The 18,377-nt window shown below is 43.5% G+C and overlaps 1 protein-coding gene across 1 annotated transcript in view; it reads right to left on the bottom strand.

Moving 5' to 3' along the window:
• Nucleotides 1–9,050: 9,050 nt before the first annotated feature.
• EXD2 (exonuclease 3'-5' domain containing 2) overlaps nt 9,051–18,377 on the bottom strand; it is a 33,347-nt gene continuing 24,020 nt past the window's right edge. The window contains exons 8-9 of the mRNA XM_073610142.1: nt 13,271–13,627; nt 9,051–10,386 (exon numbers count right to left, since the gene is read on the bottom strand). Coding sequence (XP_073466243.1) covers nt 10,170–10,386; nt 13,271–13,627 — 574 coding nt within the window. The 3' untranslated portion in view covers nt 9,051–10,169. The remainder of the gene's footprint in view (nt 10,387–13,270; nt 13,628–18,377) is intronic.

Here is an 18,377-nt window from a genome sequence, read left to right as displayed (position 1 = left end):
TAGGAATATGGCATGACAGGTCCCTTTTACAGTGAGATATGGGGTCAATAAGACCCCACATCTCACCTCTAGGCTGGGAAGCCTGAAATTTAAAAAAAAAAAAAAACTATCCTGGCTTCGATCGTAGTGGTGAGTCGGTAGAAGCGCGGGAGGGGGGGACATCTCCTCTCGCCTCCCGTAAGAACGATCAAGCAGTGGAACAGCTGCTATGATCGTTCTCATGGTGTAGGGAATCACCGGCTGAAAAAGCTGATATCTGAATGATGCCTGTAGCTGCAACCATCATTCAGATATCTCCGCACAAAGTCAAGGACGTTGTATGACGGCCGGCGGGCGGGAAGTGGTTAAAACGCTTTTTTTTTTTTTAACACAAAGTTGTCCATTTATACAATATTTCTACCACATAACATGTACATACCAAAAATGACACCCCAAAATAGATTCTCCTGCTCCTCCTGAGTACGGTGATACCACATGTGTGAGACTTCCACAGCCTGGCCACATACAGAGGGCGAGTACAGCTGAGCATGGCTCAGCATGGCAGGGTATGGCGGGGTATGGCAGAGTATGGCGGGGTATGGCGGGGTATGGCAGAGTATGGCGGGGGCATGGCAGAGTATGGCGGGGGGCATGGCAGAGTATGGCGGGGGGCATGGCAGAGTATGGCGGGGGGCATGGCAGAGTATGGCGGGGGGCATGGCAGAGTATGGCGGGGGGCATGGCAGAGTATGGCGGGGGCATGGCAGAGTATTGCACAGCATTGCATAGTAGTGAGGGATGGCTGAGCATGGATGGATGGCTGGATGTCTCTGTGCAGCGCTGTGGGCACTACACATACAGCGCTGCAGACATCCATCCATCCCCCTCCCCGCTCACTGTGTACCGATCGGTACACAGGAGGGGAGGAGAGGAACCCGCGCCGGTCTGTTTACATGTGATCGCGCCGTCATTTGACGGCGCGATCACATGGTAAATGGCCGCGATCAGCGCCCATTTACCAGGATCCGTGATGCGCCGGGTCCTCCGGACCCGGCGGTCACGGATGTGTTCGGGTGCGTGCCCCAGGGGGCGCGCGAGAGGGGAATTCTGGGAGGACGTCATAGTACGTCCTCCCAGAGTTATCCAACCGCCCTGCAGCCGTCATTCGGCTATGGGCCGGGTGGTAAGTGGTTAAAGCCAAATAAGAGCATTTGTAGAAGCTTAACACACACCATTATAAATGGTTATATCTTCTGGTTTAAACAAACCTGGTCCTTGATGGAAGAAGTACATAAAGAAGACACTGTCACCCATTCAGGGCAAATGGTTAGGTTCTATAAGCCCAAAGACTGAGAAACATAATGGCTTACAGGGCCTGGTGAGAGGAGACCAGGGGGTTTCTGCTAGAAGTCTAAGTTTTTCTATGTATCAGGCTCTTCTGGGCCTGTTGGTGAAATCAGAATCATGGTTTTCATCTTTTGATCTAATTTCTTGAGCAGACAAGGCAGAATTCACACTGGATGGAAGGCATAATTTAGCCTGAACTGGGACCAGGCGACGATCAAGGCATTTGAGACTAGAGCTGTAGGATCCCTGGTTCTAGCAACAACCAGTAGCTTGTTCTTAAAGCTGGGGGCTAGGATGTCTACATCCAGAAAACCCGATTTTTGGCTAGATTAAAGACATCTCAAGGAAGTTGCCCTTGATCCAGGCAATGGTGGCTGAGGTAATCTGCTTTCCAGTTCACTCCTGGGATGTGGACCACAGAAGAAGTCACTGGACAGCAAGATTATATCCATGATATGAAATAGTTTTTCTCATCTCATGAAATAGGATTGGGCACGCTCTTAGAGAAAGAGCTCTTCCCTAGTAGAAATACTTTTTACTTGGGATGTGTCCAGGACAAGACTATTAAGCACCAAGGACTAAATTTTATATATATATATATATATATATATATATATATATATATATATATATATATATATATATATTTATTATATATATACACACACACACACACACACACACACACACACACACATATACATACACACACTATATTATATATATTTATATATATAATATATACATAAATAAATAAAAAGCTAAAATGCACCAAGGCACCCCTTTCTCCACCGCTCCTTCTTTGACCAACAGAAGCCTTAAAACTAGCTTTTCCATGAGATTGTAACCTACCAGAGTCTGGAAAGGCATTACATAAACTCCTCTGTAAGGTGTCCTCAAGAGATTTCACCCTCTGCAGGGGCAGGATGAGTTCAGAGGCTTTCCCCTTGTAATGGTGGTCATGGAGGGTTGCCAACCAATAATGGTCCTTATCCTTGATGCCACAAATTCTCGGGTCCTTTAGCAGGTTTTGAAGAATAAGGGAGCCCATGCACTGCAAGTTTGCGGAGGCATGAGAAGCAGAGTCCTTGGGGTCACTGAGGATTACAGTATTTGGAACTGCCTCCTCCCAGCCACATACTATCCCCAAGGTTTCTGAAAAAACATCTTTTAGCCTAGGTTCACATTGCTGTGGTTTCCAAATCGTGTGTTTATAGTGCTATTTGGCACTCTGATTTCATTCCTATTCCGTTGCGATTTCTGGAGACTTCTGGCGATCTGCAGATAGTATGATTTGGGCTTATTCCAATGAAAACCAAGCTGATTTGCAACATAATTCCTTTTCCTGCTAGGATGCCTTCCACTTCCTTTTTACTTCCCGATAGAGTTTAGGACACTTAGCAGAATGTTTGCTGGCCGTTACCTTACAGTAGCAGTCCTTATGGCTGCTGTTGCTTGCGTGGTACATGAAGAGGAGGAGCGTAAGCGAAGTGTGCAGAGAAGGGGTCGCTATTGGATTTACCCAATAATATCACAGCAGCAAGGCAGAATTCTGTGTGATGTATGAAGATCTTCGTACACATTCCAAATTTGTATTTATTTTTTTTTTAAACTACACCTGTATGTCCACAGCAAGGCGAGTACCCTAACCCCCTCTCTAACACTCTCACCCCAACCAATGTTCTTCTGCAAGCTTTTGTGTGTTAAATGTAACCTAACAGATGTCACCTATTTTGGCTTAAAGTTTTAACAAATTGGTACCTCCCCATTTGCAGCGTCAGACTACAAACTGTCGAATGAGTGTTTCGCCAGTAGAGCAACTGATAACATTGGAGGTGATTTTTCAACAGTACTACACCAACTCACGTTCGTTCTTTTAACATCATTCCCTTCTATTGCTCATTTGTAATAGCTAGACATGGGACGAACACCCCTCTGTTCGTTTTGCAGCAAGAACTCCCGAATAGGTACGTGTGAACGGTTCAGCCCAAACATTTGCCCAATTTGGAGGCAGAATGCACTGTGCTGCGCTCAGTGCATTGCCGGGTGGTCGTCAGGGCAAAAACCAGGCAAACACCCTGAAAAGTCAGGTGTTCGGCAAACGGACCAACAGGCAAAATGTTTGGCCCATACTCATGCTTGGTCCAAAACGTTAGCACAACCCTAGTAATAACAAGCATTCACTTATTACATAATTAACTTAGAAAAAAAAAAAAGAGTCTGATACTAATAAATGTGGTTTTAAGCAGTTTTTTTTTTATTGTAATCTTGTACATTTTTTTTTTAAGTTGGGGGGGGAATTAGACAGACAGTTAGTCCTTATAAAACATATGAAAAACAACATGGGGGGGGGGGGGGGGGGGGGGGGGGGAATATTGCCTAAACCATGTAAAACACACTCAATACAAACGGTAATTTTCTTCTGGTTAGTTTCAATTGTTTCTCGAAAACTTTTCCACATAACTAAAAATATTATAAAATTGGTGGTATGCATTTCCAGTGAACTCTGCATTGGTGCTGGTGGAAGGCACATTGTAATCCACAGATGGGTCAGTGAAGTCAGGACACTGTTGCGGAACATAGGGATAATTTGGCAAATTGGTGGCAGGCTGCATGTTTGGACAGGGGAAACTGGGGCAGGAATAAGGAACAACCTACAAGTTTGGGGCGTGTTGCCATATTCATCATAATATGGGCATTGAACAGGTGAAAAATAATGCCTAATTGGAGGGGGTTGAAAATGGTAGGGATACTGTGGTAGGTATTTGGAGGCACCCACTCATAAGCCCAAAAGCAAAATTGGCAAATGACACAGCCTTCATCTGCTCTTCATCCATTTTTTCGTGAAATTTCCTTGACTGCTTTGAGCAGTTTATCCATTGATTGTGCACACCGTTCTGCCCCTTCCATGCCCCCTTGCAGCCCAAATGGTGTTAAGGTTGCACCTTGTACTTGGGCCTGGTTCCTTGTTGCCTTTGGGCTGATATGTCCTGGTTGTTCTTGGAAATCCTGGCCTTCAAATATGTGGACTTTCATCGCCTCCTCTTCCGAATTTTGGACACTGTCTTGCCAACTAGCTTGTGTTCTGTAATAAAAATATATAACTATTCCAGCTAGGGTGATGGTATTAAGGATAGGTTTAGTGGGCCAATCAAAGACTTTAGCTTACTCCCTCATCTCCAATGTAGGTCGCAATAAATCTAGTTCCCAGGCATGAACACAGGGTGGAATGTTCTTTGCTCCCGAACCACTACGCAACTCTGTTTTCTGAGGTAGCGAGACAACCCATCTTTCATACTCTGCCACCGATGTTGTACATCTTTCACTGAAAAACATGAAGACAAGATTTCATTCACTTTTTCATTTTAGTTACTTGGCGACAGGGTATTCTTTGGCAAATCTACAGTGTTTTATATAATTCACGACACATGCAGAGTTCTATGGAATCTCTTACAAAATCTTGTGATGAAGAAGCTGACCAAAAAAGACTGGATCAACATTGCCAATTTTTTTTTTGGGAGCGATGTAACTTTCCACAATGTGCAAGGGCAATAGATGGCAAACATAAGCATCAAGCCAGTTGCTAGTGGGAATTAAAATGTATTTAAACTATAGAAAATATTACTCAATTTGTGCTACTAGCGGTTGCCGACACCAATTACTGTTTCACATACATTGATATTGGGTCATATGGCAGTAGTTCAGATTCCAGCATATTTTCACACTGCTCATTTGGAGAGTCTACGTGAAAATAGATTGGACCTTCCAGGGAACAGTCCTCTACCAGGAACTAATAGTCCTCTGCTCCTACATGTGTTCATTGGCAATGAAGCTTTTGCATTGGGTGAGCATCTGCTTAGACCATACTCCACTCGAAATTTAAATTCAGAAAATAAAATTTTTAATTACTGTTTAACCTGAGCTCATAGAGTGGTGGAATGCGTGTTTGGTATTCTGGCCAATAAATGGTGTCTACTTCATACACCAGTGCGAATTGCTCCGCATCCAATTCGCACAGCAGGAGATTGTGACCGGCTCTCTATTGAGCCGGTTTACGTATCTCCACAGTGGCTCCAGTGCAATTTGTACAGGAGCCCTGTGCCTCTTTTGGTCCCCTAAAGGTCCAAATTCAGGTTGAAAAAAAAAAAAAAAAAAAAAAAAAAAAAAAAGACGGACCTGAAAACAGTGAACGAGGACGCTCTGGACTCCTGTGAGCCGCTGCATGCTCATATGTGAACCCAGACATAATTTGAATCTGAACACTGTATGTGCTGTGAAAGCAGCTTGTGCATTACACAATTTTGTACTTCAATGAGATGGATCCCAGTACGACTCCCAATGTACACCTTCCAGTTGAAGTTGGAATGTCAGTAGGGGCTCATGCAGTGATGCCCAAGTTCAAGACCAGTTTACTTCTTATTTTGAATCTCCTACTGGTGAGGTAGCATGGCAGCAGGAAGCCATTGCCTCAAGTGTCTCACTTGGTGTTGGTCAGCTATAACAGGGGTAGGCAACCTGGGGCACTCCAGCTGTTGCAGAACTACAAGTCCCATCATGCCTCTGGAAGCATTTGTAACTGCCAGCCTTGCAATGTTTCATGAGAAATTTAGTTCAACAGCTTGAAGGCCCCAGGTTGCCTACCCCTGAGCTATGATGATTTATGCATGTGGTTTTCACCTTGTTGCCCTTTTCCAAGATTGTGATATGCTGTACAAAAATGTACCAACGTTTATATTTCTATTTTTGGATGCTGGCATTTTGCCAAAAGGGGCTCCCCCTCCCCATTCACCACAAATGTGTCAAAAAGAGTAACAGCCAGTTTGAAAAAAAAAATCTTAAAAAAAAAATAATATTTGCCCCTCGATGTAATCCATCCTCAATCACACCGCCCGCCGGACCCCAAAAAGAAAAACACAAAACACTCCCGCCTCCTGGGAAGCCTCCCGTCGTATGCTCGCTCTGCGCTTTGACTTTTTTTAATTAGACAAGGGGTGGGGTCACCCAGTGGCACCTGCCGCGATGCATGCTCGGATAAGGGTCTGGGTATTGATTTTGGGTAAATTTTGGCAAAGGGCATGGACTGGGGGAGAAATGGGGACCTCACAAGTTTTTGCTCATTAATTTTTAAAGAGCCAAGTGCTGACAATTGAACCCACAAGGCAAGTTTAAATGTGAACTGACTATTTTAATTCTGAAGAAAAGTAGTTTTTAGGGGCAGCATGTTATATACATGCTACAGATGCCCCACTTTTACAAGTAGACTAAAGGTTAGAATTAAGCTGGGGGTTAGAGCTTAGGGTTGTGGTGCAAGTGTCAGGAGGTTAGGAATAGTATTAGTGCAGTGAAACTGATATTGCCAAATTGAGCCAAAAAAAAACAAAAAAACAAACTTGGAACTTACTTTTGCTGGACTGCTCTGTGTTCAGTAAGGAACTCCAGTTCTGAAGTAGACAGAGGCCACTTTGAGCCATGCTGCATCCCGCTTGCTCCATTCTTTGTAGTCAGCATGTAGTCAGTGTTATATTGCAGGAAGCTCCCTCATTAGCTCTTTATTGCAGATAAATGTTCTTTTGGCACCTGAAGTCGCATCAATGGGACCAGGGCTTAAGGTTTGATGTATGTCTTTCACTGCTTCTATGCCTCCAAAACTGTCAAAAATCCTGTGTTCTGTGGCATCACAAGCATGGGGTCTGCATAAAGCAGTCCTTGAGAGGAAGTCCTCCCTCTTCATCTGACTGCTCTGCCTCATGTGCCCTGTCCATAATGCAACGCAGAGTAAGCTCAAGCAAGACATGCAAAAAGGCATGGTGTCACCGATGCATGCATTGTGATGTCTCATCATCCTTGTCACCTCCTCAAATGGTGCCAGTGCATGCCCTGAGCCTGTCCCGTGTGCCATACTAGCAGGTACTCAATGGCTCTCTGCTGCATGTGCAGCATTGCCAAAGTTGAGTTCCACCTGGTGGAACTGTTAATGACTGCAAATGTGTTTTGCAGTGCTTTCTTTAGGCTCATGTTACTCCCTTCCTCAACCTCAGCACAAACATAATCAAGTAATGTCTGTGCCTTGTCAAGAAGCAAGTGGCTGACGCTGTGTTCAAATAATTCAGCTGACTGCATTATACTGGGGTTTTGGCAGGAGTAGCGGTGGACAATGAGGCAGAATAAGCTGTCTTGGACTGCGCCCTAGTGTCAGCTTGGGTCAAAGAGGATGAGTATGGTTTAGTTAGCCAGTCCACCACCTCTACATGCTGTGGCTGGATAGCACAGGCAACATCACTAAACAGACAAGTGAGCCCTGACAGACCACACCCACCTTTGACTGTGGACACAGACACTGCTAGCCCCCCTCATAGCAGCACGGAAACATCTGCTTCTTCCCAGACATGGGGGGGGGGGCTTATTAGAAATGTGATTGGATGCACTTACTGAATGTAAAGTGACATTTGGTGCACTTTAACCACTTACCAACCAGTTCACATACATTTACTGCAGCAGGTTGGCTCTCCTGCGCAAACCAACGTGCCTGTACGTCGGTTTGTGCAAGGTGGCTAGCGGGGCACGTGCCGGCGGCAGCATGGGAGCGTGCCTGCAGGCATGATGTCCACCAGCAATCGCTGTGTACAGAGGCAGAACAGGGAACTGCCTATGTAAACAAGGCAATTCCATGTTCTGCCTAATGACATGTCAGAGATCTTCTGTTCCCCGATGATCTGTCATGTCCCAGTGAACCTATCCCTCCCCCCCCCAACAGTTGGAACACATCCAGGGAACACTTAACCCCTTCCCTGCCAGTGTCATTTATACATTGATCAGTGCATTTTTATAGCACTGATGTAATGTCACTGGTGTCCAAAAAGTGTAATTGGGGTTAGATTTGTCCACTACAATGTTGCAGTCCCACAAAAAAAAAAAAAAGTTCTGTGTGAGTTTGGTACAAATGCGATGCAAAATACTACTATCTGGTATGGCTGAAGTCACATTGCACAGAGATTGCATGCGATTTGCACTGCAAATCACATGAGATGTCAGAAATCGCACCAGTGAGAACTAGCCCTAAATTGAGGCCTGCCACTGACAGAAAAGTAAAACTATAAAAATAAATTTAAAAAAAAAATAAAAAATGTAGGGGAACACCAGAGTTACAGTCAAAAACTGCAGCTGACAAACCCCCCCCTCCCCCCCCAAAAAGTTTTTATAGTGCAGGGTGGGACTATAAGCACTGAGCTGTTATTGTCAATATCACTTTGTCCAAGCAGGACTCCGATAGTTCTGTGCCCCAATTGGCAAAGCCTTGCACCTGAAGAATGTGTTTGAGATGCCAGGGCCACAGGAATGGCTGAATTCACTTAAGACGTCAACAGCACTAAAAAGGTAAACATGTTCTAGGAGAAACAGACTAAAATTTTCCACCACCTGGCTGTATGCCAACCTTTCTAATGTAACCACATCACTGACCTTAGGATGAAGGGAATTAGGGACTGCCTTTGTTATGCATACCTGTGTAAAGTCAGTGACCCAGTGGGTTAGGATAACCATAGCCAAAAATCAGCCAGCTTGGACTGTCTGCAAAATCTATTGAATGAACAATCTAGGAAGGTATCCTAGCAGTGGGCAGGAGGACAAGATTTGATGCTCAAGAATGGGACTTCCCCTTTTTCAACAGTATTTTCCGTCCATCACATGGAATAGGTCATCTTACTTTAAATAAAATACGACAAGGGTTTAATATTAAACAATTTATGCTTTTTAAATGATATTTAAAGATAGGAAGATCAGACTTATCCACAAGTCATGCAGGAGAATAAAACATAAGGCTGTACTAAGTATAACCCCATTCACTGGAGTCGAATACATTATACAAAAGTGGAAGTCCTTTTTCTAGAAAAGACATAGGTTGTCACGGGGTAGGGAAAAGAGACATGAAAATGTCAGGCACTATGACCACACAAGTGTTAATTTTTCCTGCCAACGTTTGGCTCTGTGCATGAACCCTCTAGCTGATATTTATGCAAATTTATAAGCAGGACCATGTTACTGGCTAGTACACGGGCTACGTTTTGTATCACTTGCAGAAGCCCATGCACAAGATGAAACGCTGAACTGCTTGAGAAAAGATCCAGTGTTTATGACAGACATTGAAGATTCCCAAGCTGCATATGTATCAGGCTGCACTCGTAACTGTTCAGCCCTCCCAATGCTAGCAGCTGGCCTAGTTGTCCATTTTGCCAAGCACAGCACTGAGCATGTCCTTACAAAAAGGTTACCAGTCAGATGCTTTGCTCTGTGTTTGGCAAAACCTACTGTGAGACCACCATTTAAAACAAACCACTATAAACCGTGGCAGGGGAGGCAATGCACCTGCGTTGAGTGCAGACTGATGCAGGTACAGTTCAGGCAATGGAGTATAGTTCTAGAGCGTCAGCACAACACTTCAATTACTGCAGATAGCAGGCTGGAAAAATTAACTTTGGGCAAAAGCTAAATTCCGCACCGAAGACACAAGCTGGACCTCAGCGACAGTGGTAAAACAACTTAAAGTCTGTCACTTTTAAGGCCAAACTGATAATAGTTAATAAATATATTTTAAATTATAGCAAGTTTTAAAAAAATAACTTATACTTAACCCCACAAAACTGGGATAAGGTTACCCAACTAGGTATTGGCACTCTGGAAATTTAGTACTGCTGAATTGATCCAAGCTATTCATATAAAGGTTGCGTTGAATAGTAAAAGCACCAATGGTTGCCAGCTCCTAGTGTGTAAACAGTTCTGGTAAAAGTTAAATTATAGCATTCTTAGCAGCACTTCAGATAACAGTCTTGTCAGAACTTCCATGAGTTCTAGCCCAGCTTGATGGGTAAATCTTCACCATATTTCTTGATCAGTTTGCTATGGTTATGGTCAACAGACCACTGCTGGGGAAGAAATTTGGGTTGCATATTGTCCAGGAAGTGCTGGCGCCAGCGTTTTTCAAGCTCCATTAAAGATTTCAGTCCTCCTGTTGCAAAGCACTGCACCACTTTTAATCCATGTGGGGTATAAGTTTCATTAAAGATTCTGCCAGAAAAAAAAAAAAAAAAATATATTAAGTTTCTCGCCATGGCATATAGCTAGTTCTTTACCAGAAAGACAAAAGAAAGCATCAACTATGGATACAAAGTTAAAAACCCATCCCCCTTCAGTGAAAGTTATAGGTGTGCTGCATACAACCATTGACCTGAGAGGAAAGCCAAGAGGGCTGACATCAGTCTGCAGTTTATTTAATGCCCAATCAGCAGGTTCCATATAGCCAGGATACCAATATAGTCCTTAGCTGTATGTAGCTTTGTTCACATGGCTGTGCAAGTCTTAGGACTGGATTGACAGCTACAAGTCCTTTGGCAGGTAAACTGCTCTCATATGTTAGATAGAATACTTTTTGGTCATTACTGTTTACCCCACATGCTACTGACCAAAGCTTTTGCTTTTTCCTTACTCCGAGTAACAGTGCATGAAAACTGCAGTCACATGCACTACTCTACTGAACCTACTATAACTCACTGTCTGAATATACAGAAAGGACGTTACAGCAACTGAGACCTGGACAGTGGTAAGGGGCAAGGCAGTAACACTATTCCTCTCTTCCTGGTCCTGCTGTCATTCAGGGCAGTGCCAAATGGATGGCAATTCTAATTAGGAGATTGTGCTTGCTGTGACATGCCAGTGATGACTGCATCAATGTATTACTGTACTCAGGAGGGCACCAGGTGGATGGCTATATTCCTACATACAGTTGGGGAAAAAAAAAAACCCAACACACACAGCCATCCTCAACACGTAGCTGGATCACAGGGGAAAATACGAAGATCTGGAGGAGACTGACAGCATTAGAATGTAAAATTTGTTTGGTTACAAAACCCAAACAGAATTTTGTTTAATAAAGGACATTTCTGTTATGAAGGAAATGGTCATTGCTGACCTATCCAAGAATGCTAGTGCCATTTGAATTACTGGCCAGAAGGAATACATTTCCTGTTGCAGGTTTGACTGAAGTACAGGGGGTCCCCGGGTTACGAACAAGATAGGGACTGTAGGTTTGTTCTTAAGTCGAATTTGTTTGTAAGTCGGAACAGTACCTTTTTTTAGTGCACATCCAGTCTTTTATTTATTTTTGTATAATTTTTTTATTTTTAATATTATTTTTCTTATTCTTTACTTTTTTGATTACTTCTTTTTTATTTTATTAAATTATTACTGTATCTCTTATTTTTTTTTAATTTTTATCAATTTTTTTTCATTTAAACTTTATTGCTATCACACAGGAGAAAACAATTCCCTGTGTGATAGCAATTGGAGGTGACAGGTTCTCTTTATTGACCCTGTCACCTCCAAAACAGGAGTCCCAGCACTGTGCTAGATTTCCACAGCACAGCACAGCTCTCCCCTCTCACTGTTTACATGGCAGCAGGGACAGGAGACACCAGAGAGGGGACCTGATGTGTGATGGCACAGCAGGGAGATGGATGGATGGAGACAGCAGCAGTGTCTGTGATCCGAGTCCGGGCAGGCCGGCCGGCCGCAGTGCACCTCGGCGGGGCAGCGGCGCAGGAAAGACCGGGGATCCTGGAGGCTTCACTAGGCCGCGGCCACGACGGGCAGGCCAGGAACGGAGGAACGGCTCAGTCAAGCAAGGAGAGGAAGATTCGGCCGGCAGTGACGTCATTCAGGCCCCGTTCGTAAGTAGGAGTTGTTCGCAACTCGGATGTTCGTAAGTCGGGGACCCCCTGTATTTGAGCCAAAGGCTGCCTACCAACTGGCATTTTCAAAAATAATGGCAGCCCTAATCTGTTTACAGAAGTACCTTCCATATAAAACTTTGTACCTTTATAGTGCAGTCCCATTTCATTAATGCCTAATCCTCTAGATTGCGCCATTGTCTAAGGCTCGATTCACAGCTATGCATGTTGCTTTTGAGTGTTTCTGCAGTGCTTTCTGTGGTTCAAATTTCTTTGTTTAGAAAATTTGTTGGGCAGATTTTTAAAAAGTCAAAAAGGGAAAAAAAAACAAACAAAAAAAAAAAAAAAAAATACACCATTTTGCATTTAAAGTCTGACCCTTTCCAAAAATGCAGAGGCACAAAAACGCATTAATGTGAATGTGTTCCATAGGAACCCATGTTAAAAGTTGTGAGTTTCTGCAAAAAGCATGAAAAAAATGCATTTGGGTGAATGGAGACTAATGCCATGTACACACGAGCGGACTTTCGACGGACTGAACTCCGAAGGACTTTCGACAGAGTTCCGATGCAATAGACTTGCCTACACACAATCACACCAAAGTCCAACTGATTCGAATGTGATGACACACAACCAGACTAGAGTAAGGAAGTTCATAGCCAGTAGCCAATAGCTGCCCTTGCGTCGTTCGTTCAGGCTAGCATACAGACGAATGGATTTTTCGACTGGACTCGAGTCCGTCAGAAAGATTTGAAACATGTTCTATTTCTAAAGTCAGTCTGATTTTTCAACAAAGGTCCGATGAAGCCCACACAGAATAGAATTGTCTGGCAGATTTGTCCTGTCGGACTTTTGCTGTCGAAAAGTCCAGTTGTGTGTACACGGCATAACACCATCTGCTGCCTGCCTCTTTAAATGACAGGGCCTGAGCACAGATTTGATCAGCAGAATAAATCCTTTGACATTTAAGCCCCATAATGGGCATATGAGAAGTAACCCACGCAATAGCTTGCACATTAGGAAAAAAAAAAAAAAAAAAAAAAAGTTGAACTGCATGAGACCAATATCAAGAGTTTGTGGATTAGGTTAAGGCAGACCATCTAATATTTTTCACAAAATCAGAGATGTTACAGAGATACAGAAATGCTTTTCCATCATGTAAACTGCACACAAGACCTGCCTTATAAAACAAAATTGTTTCCTGTATGCATGTCATCTGCCCTTACCTGGTCTCCAAATTTGCAGCCTCTTTAAGAGTTTCTTCAGTGACCTCCTCCACACAATAAAATACTTTGATCTCAGCTAGGAGCTCCTCTTTACGGTGTTCTGGAAGCCTGGAAGCATTAAGCAAGGCTCGCGCAGCTGACCGCACTTGCCTTCTTGTGACATCTTCTAGCATGCGAACCCCTTCCTCGCAACCTATAGGAGCACAGAATTCCTCTGCCAGTTGTTGTTTCAAGTTGTTGTCATAGTAGTTGGACACTGCATGGCAAGATGTGCACAGAAGTAACACATCATGAGAGTTATGATCCTTCATCTGAATAGGGAAGTGACGTCTGTACTCATGCGGGACAATGTTCTTCCTGCACAAAAACAAAGGCGTAATATGGTATAATTAAAAATTGACTGGCCTGCTGTAATGTAGAATACAGTCATGTTAAAATAAAGCCTTTACATCACTGGGTTCAAGCTTTTCTAGTGCTGTGACCTTGATAAAATTTCCAAGTTGTGGGGACCCAACAGTAAAATTTTCGTAGCATGGATTGTCAGCACCCAAGGCAAACACAAGTCATTTTTGCCCTTAACCAACGGACATTTAGCGCTCGGAGTCTCGTACAGTATTAAAACCCCTTAGGGTACATTTTAGGATGTACCACTGTTATTTCTTTCCCCTTTTATCTCTCTATCCTAATCCCCCACCTCCCAATCCCTCTCTAGCCGTCTGTTCTTATTCTATATGAGAACTGTAGTGGGGACTTTTAATGGCAACTCTAATCACAGGTAGTGTTACTCACTGCCTCCGGCTTCACTGTCTCCAGCTCTGCGGTGTCTTGCAGCAGTGACACCTATGCCGAAATCAGGAGATAGTGTCTCCTCCAGCCCCTCCCACTTCACATTCCTCACCAGTCAGCTGACCTCTAGTCTCTGCACCCCAGCCATGCCATGAACTGAACGGGTGGCTGGGGGGGGGGGGGGGGGGGTGGGGGGGACCACAGGTTCCAGGAACAGCCTTGCGGGGCGGCCATGAAAAAGCTTGGAGAGCGATGCGGGCTTCAGGAACAGCCCAGGATTTGGTGACCCCTAGCAAATAGTGGTTGAGAACCACTACTTTGCATTTAGGCCAAGTGGCCACAGGCAAGAGGCAGTCAAGTGTGTGCTGGAAGGAAAAGTAATCATTCCAATGTCCATAGCAACAAACTGTCCTTTCATTACCGAGCTAAAAGACAATATGTGCTGGTTTAAAAGGCAAAAAAAAAAAAAAAAAAAAAAAAAAAAAAAAAAAAAAAAAAAAAAAAAAAACCACACTTTTACAAACATGTTAAAGCCTGGATCCTCTTCTCTGGTCCCTCTTCGCTGCTCCTGTCCCCTCCCTCCTGTTAAGTGCCCCCACAGCAAGCAGCTTGCTATGGGGCACCTTAGCCAAGCTGCAGCTCCATATGTCCATTTAGACATGGAGCTGCACTTCAGCCCTGCCCCCTCTTTCCTGGTTAGCTGACAGCAGCAAGAGCCAATAGTGCTGCTGTATCTCTGCCAATCAGGAGGGAGAGTACCAGACGGATGAGGAATGGATGTGATGTCACATGCCAGACCCTGCCCAATGCATTTCATCATGCGGATTAGGAATGGCATGGCCTCTATGCCTGTGCTTACGGGTGTAAGGATTAGCACACCAGTCGTTTTTTACTGCTGTCTGTGCCCCTGTTAAAAAGGAGGGTCACCCTCTATTAGACCTGTTTATTATAAGTGAAAAATAATCCCAAATTTTGGATTGTCTGCGGAATAGAAAATTGTGGGGATCTCTTTGAAAGGAGACACTAGTTCTGTCTGGTGATAACTTAGGATTTATTATGGAAGATAAGTGCAGAGCAATAAGAGTATGAGTATGATCAGCATAAAAACAAATTAAAAAGTCCTTAATAATTCATAGATGGATTAAACTTCAACCCTCAAAAAAAAAAAAAAAAAAAAAAAAAAAAAAAAAAGGGCCGTGTATATTCTTCTCCAAAACTCTTGCACAATAGATCTGTAGGAAAATGCGCTTACCAGAACTGTTGGACCTCTAAGTTATAGGAGGTCATATGGGCATGATAACCAGAAACCATCAACAGAACGACTTGGATCACCTGGATAATTGTCCTCATCCACCATAGCCTTTTACAAGCTGGAGACCATGTAAATCATATTGCAGCGATCAAATTTTCCTCAGTCAGATCCTCAGTAAGTGTATATTAAACACCATAGGTGAAAAAAGCCAAGAAGATAAAAGAAACAAAAGTCCTCAAAAAAACGAAGATGTATGGCAATAAAAAGCGCTGTGGGGCGCAGTGTAAAAGCACATAAAAACTGTTCCAATCACACTTGCAACTTAACCGCTGCAATGCAGGGTAAAAACAGTGACAATGCTTTCCAAGCAAGAAAGGCGCGAACAGCTGAGCATCTTTGTTTTGTTGAATAAATTAGCATTCAGTCTGCACTTAGAGGACTTGGTTTCTTTTATCTTCTTGGCTTTTTTCACCTATGGTGTTTAATATACACTTAGTGAGGATCTGAGGAAAATTTGATCGCTGCAATATGATTTACATGGTCTCCAGCTTGTAAAAGGCTATGGTGGATGAGGACAATTATCCATGTGAACCAAGTCGTTCTGTTGATGGTTTCTGGTTATCATGCCCGTATGACCTCCTATAACTTAGAGGTCCAACAGTTCTGGTAAGCGCATTTTCCTACAGATCTATTGTGCAAGAGTTTGAGAAGAATATACACGTCCTTTTTTGATCGAAGGTTGAAGTTTAATCCATCTATGACTTAAGGACTTTTTTCATTTATGTTTTTATGCTGATCATACGCTTATTGCGCTGCACTTATCTTCCATAATATATTGTTTTGGGTTGGTGAATCCTTTAGTGTTCAGCTTGCATTATCCATTTATTTGACAATTGTTTGCGCTGATTGTTCTTTCTATTTTATAATGATAACTAAGGATTCCCTCACCTCCTGTCTTGGCTAGTTTAACAAAAAAAAAGTAGTTCAGATGCTCCTTAAGTGTTTTCTAGGCCAAACAGGTTTTTGAAGTGCAAGAGATGGAAATCCTTGCAAAAAAGTTTACCAAGGAAGTATTCACTTTACTGCTAAAAATATTCAGAAACCTGAGAGCAAACCATTTTGTGAGCACCCATGTCACCTAGATGCCGGAGTGCCATAGACTCCAGTATGTAGGCAGAAACACCAGAAAATTGGCTACTTTTAGAAAAAAAAAAAAAAGAAGTTCTGAAAAACAGTGTATGCCAGTGCAGAAAAATAAATAAATAAAGGGGGAGGGTATAGAAATAGACAATGGAGAAGACTGTATTTAATGGGGGATTTTAAATTAATGAAACATGGTGGGATTTAGAAGTTGGAAACAACCCAAAAGTTCTGTTTTTCCTCCTCCCCTCCTATATTTGGAATGCTTTTGGGTGGGGAGCAGGTACTCACTCCCATGGCGATCGGAGCAGGAATTTGCCCCATTCTCCCCCCCCCCCCCCCCACCTATCAAAGGCAGCAGACTGAAAAGAAAATAATGAAGTACTTGGGTTACGCAAAACTTTTGGCCACAGTTGTAGATCACGATTCAGAAAAACCTTTTGGCCCCATCAGGTGAACCAAAGAATCTCAGGCATTTGTGTTGCTCGTATTTGTGCATATGCACGTACAATACATTCATGGGCAAAATCCATTAATACCCATACTCATATGTGCATATTGCGTGCATTTGTGCAAAATACTGACTGGGAATGCAGATTTCTCTTTACTCAAGCATATACAGCACTTGTTTACAGGCACATTGTAAACAATGGGCTGCATTTTAGATTTTAAAAAAGCTGTACTGCGCCATCAAGCTGCAGCATGCAAGAGAAATTAGGAGGCGAGCATAGGTGAGGGTGGAAGTTCTCCTGCTCATCCCAATGGAAACAACTCTTCCAAGTAGGATGATAGCTTACAAGTAGTCTCTTGCTTTAAGTGGGAATCACCAATTTTAAATTGCCCTCCCCTTAGGACATAAGCCATGCTTTTAAAAGCCAGTAAGCGTTAGCATGGCAAATAGAGCCTTGCAACAGAACATCTGGATGATCCGAAGAGACCAGCGCAGTGCTTCTAATATGCAAAGAATGTCCCTTACCGGTTGGTTTGGGGCCACCAGAACTCACTGTAGCCCTGTTCACTTCAATGTGCATGACTGATATGGCAAAGCATTTCTGCCCAATTTAAGGTGAAATCTGTCTGACCTGTGGCACCTTGGTGATTTAGGACTGTATTAAGACTAGAAGAACAAGGTCTGTCCAACACGGGAGGTACACAAATGCTTTCAGCTCCAGATGTTGATTGGAAGTCAGGACTCTGGAGTCCAAGTCCCATGAGCTGTGGCTGTTCACCATGGATGGCAGCCTGACGGTCTGGGAAGGAGTGTTGAACTCTCCAGGTCAGCAAAAAGTATCAGCCCAGTTCCATGGACTGATTTAACCCTCCATCACATCAAAAATCCAAGTTAGACTTACCGGTAACTTGTTTTCCAGATGTCTTTCCGGACAGCACCTGAGAGATAGTGACTCCTCCCACCGAACCATAGGAAACACTTTCTTCCTTCAGACCTTTAAAGGGAGGCACCTCCCTACTACACCTCAGTTGTGGAAGAGAACCTCAGGCCCCAGCTGGAACACATACGTCATAGTATAAAATAAAAAAAAAAAAAAAAAAAATTTTTAAAAATGGGTCCGGTTATTGCTGTCCTGAAAGACAAGTTACCGGCAAGTCTAACTTGGATTTTCCCAAGGCGTCTTTCAGGACAGCACCTGAGAGGATAGCAGAAAAGGGGGAGGGGAGACAACAGCTTGCAGGACCTTTTTGCCAAACGCCTGATCGCTGGTAGATGCGAGGTCCCACCTGTAATGTAGCACGAAGGTGCGGAAACTTGACCATGTTGCCGCCTTGCAAATCTGTTCAGGGGTGGCACCAGCTCTCTGCCCAAGGGATGCATGTGCTCTGGTCGAGTGTGCACAAATCCCCGCTGGTGGAGACAAACCTGCATGTGAATATGCCTCTGAAATGGATAGCCATCTGGCTAAAGAAACTTTA

This window comes from Aquarana catesbeiana, linkage group LG13, assembly GCF_042186555.1.
Source record: "Aquarana catesbeiana isolate 2022-GZ linkage group LG13, ASM4218655v1, whole genome shotgun sequence".
Classification (NCBI taxonomy): Eukaryota; Metazoa; Chordata; class Amphibia; order Anura; family Ranidae; genus Aquarana; species Aquarana catesbeiana.
This window is presented reverse-complemented; position numbering and strand designations above follow the sequence as displayed.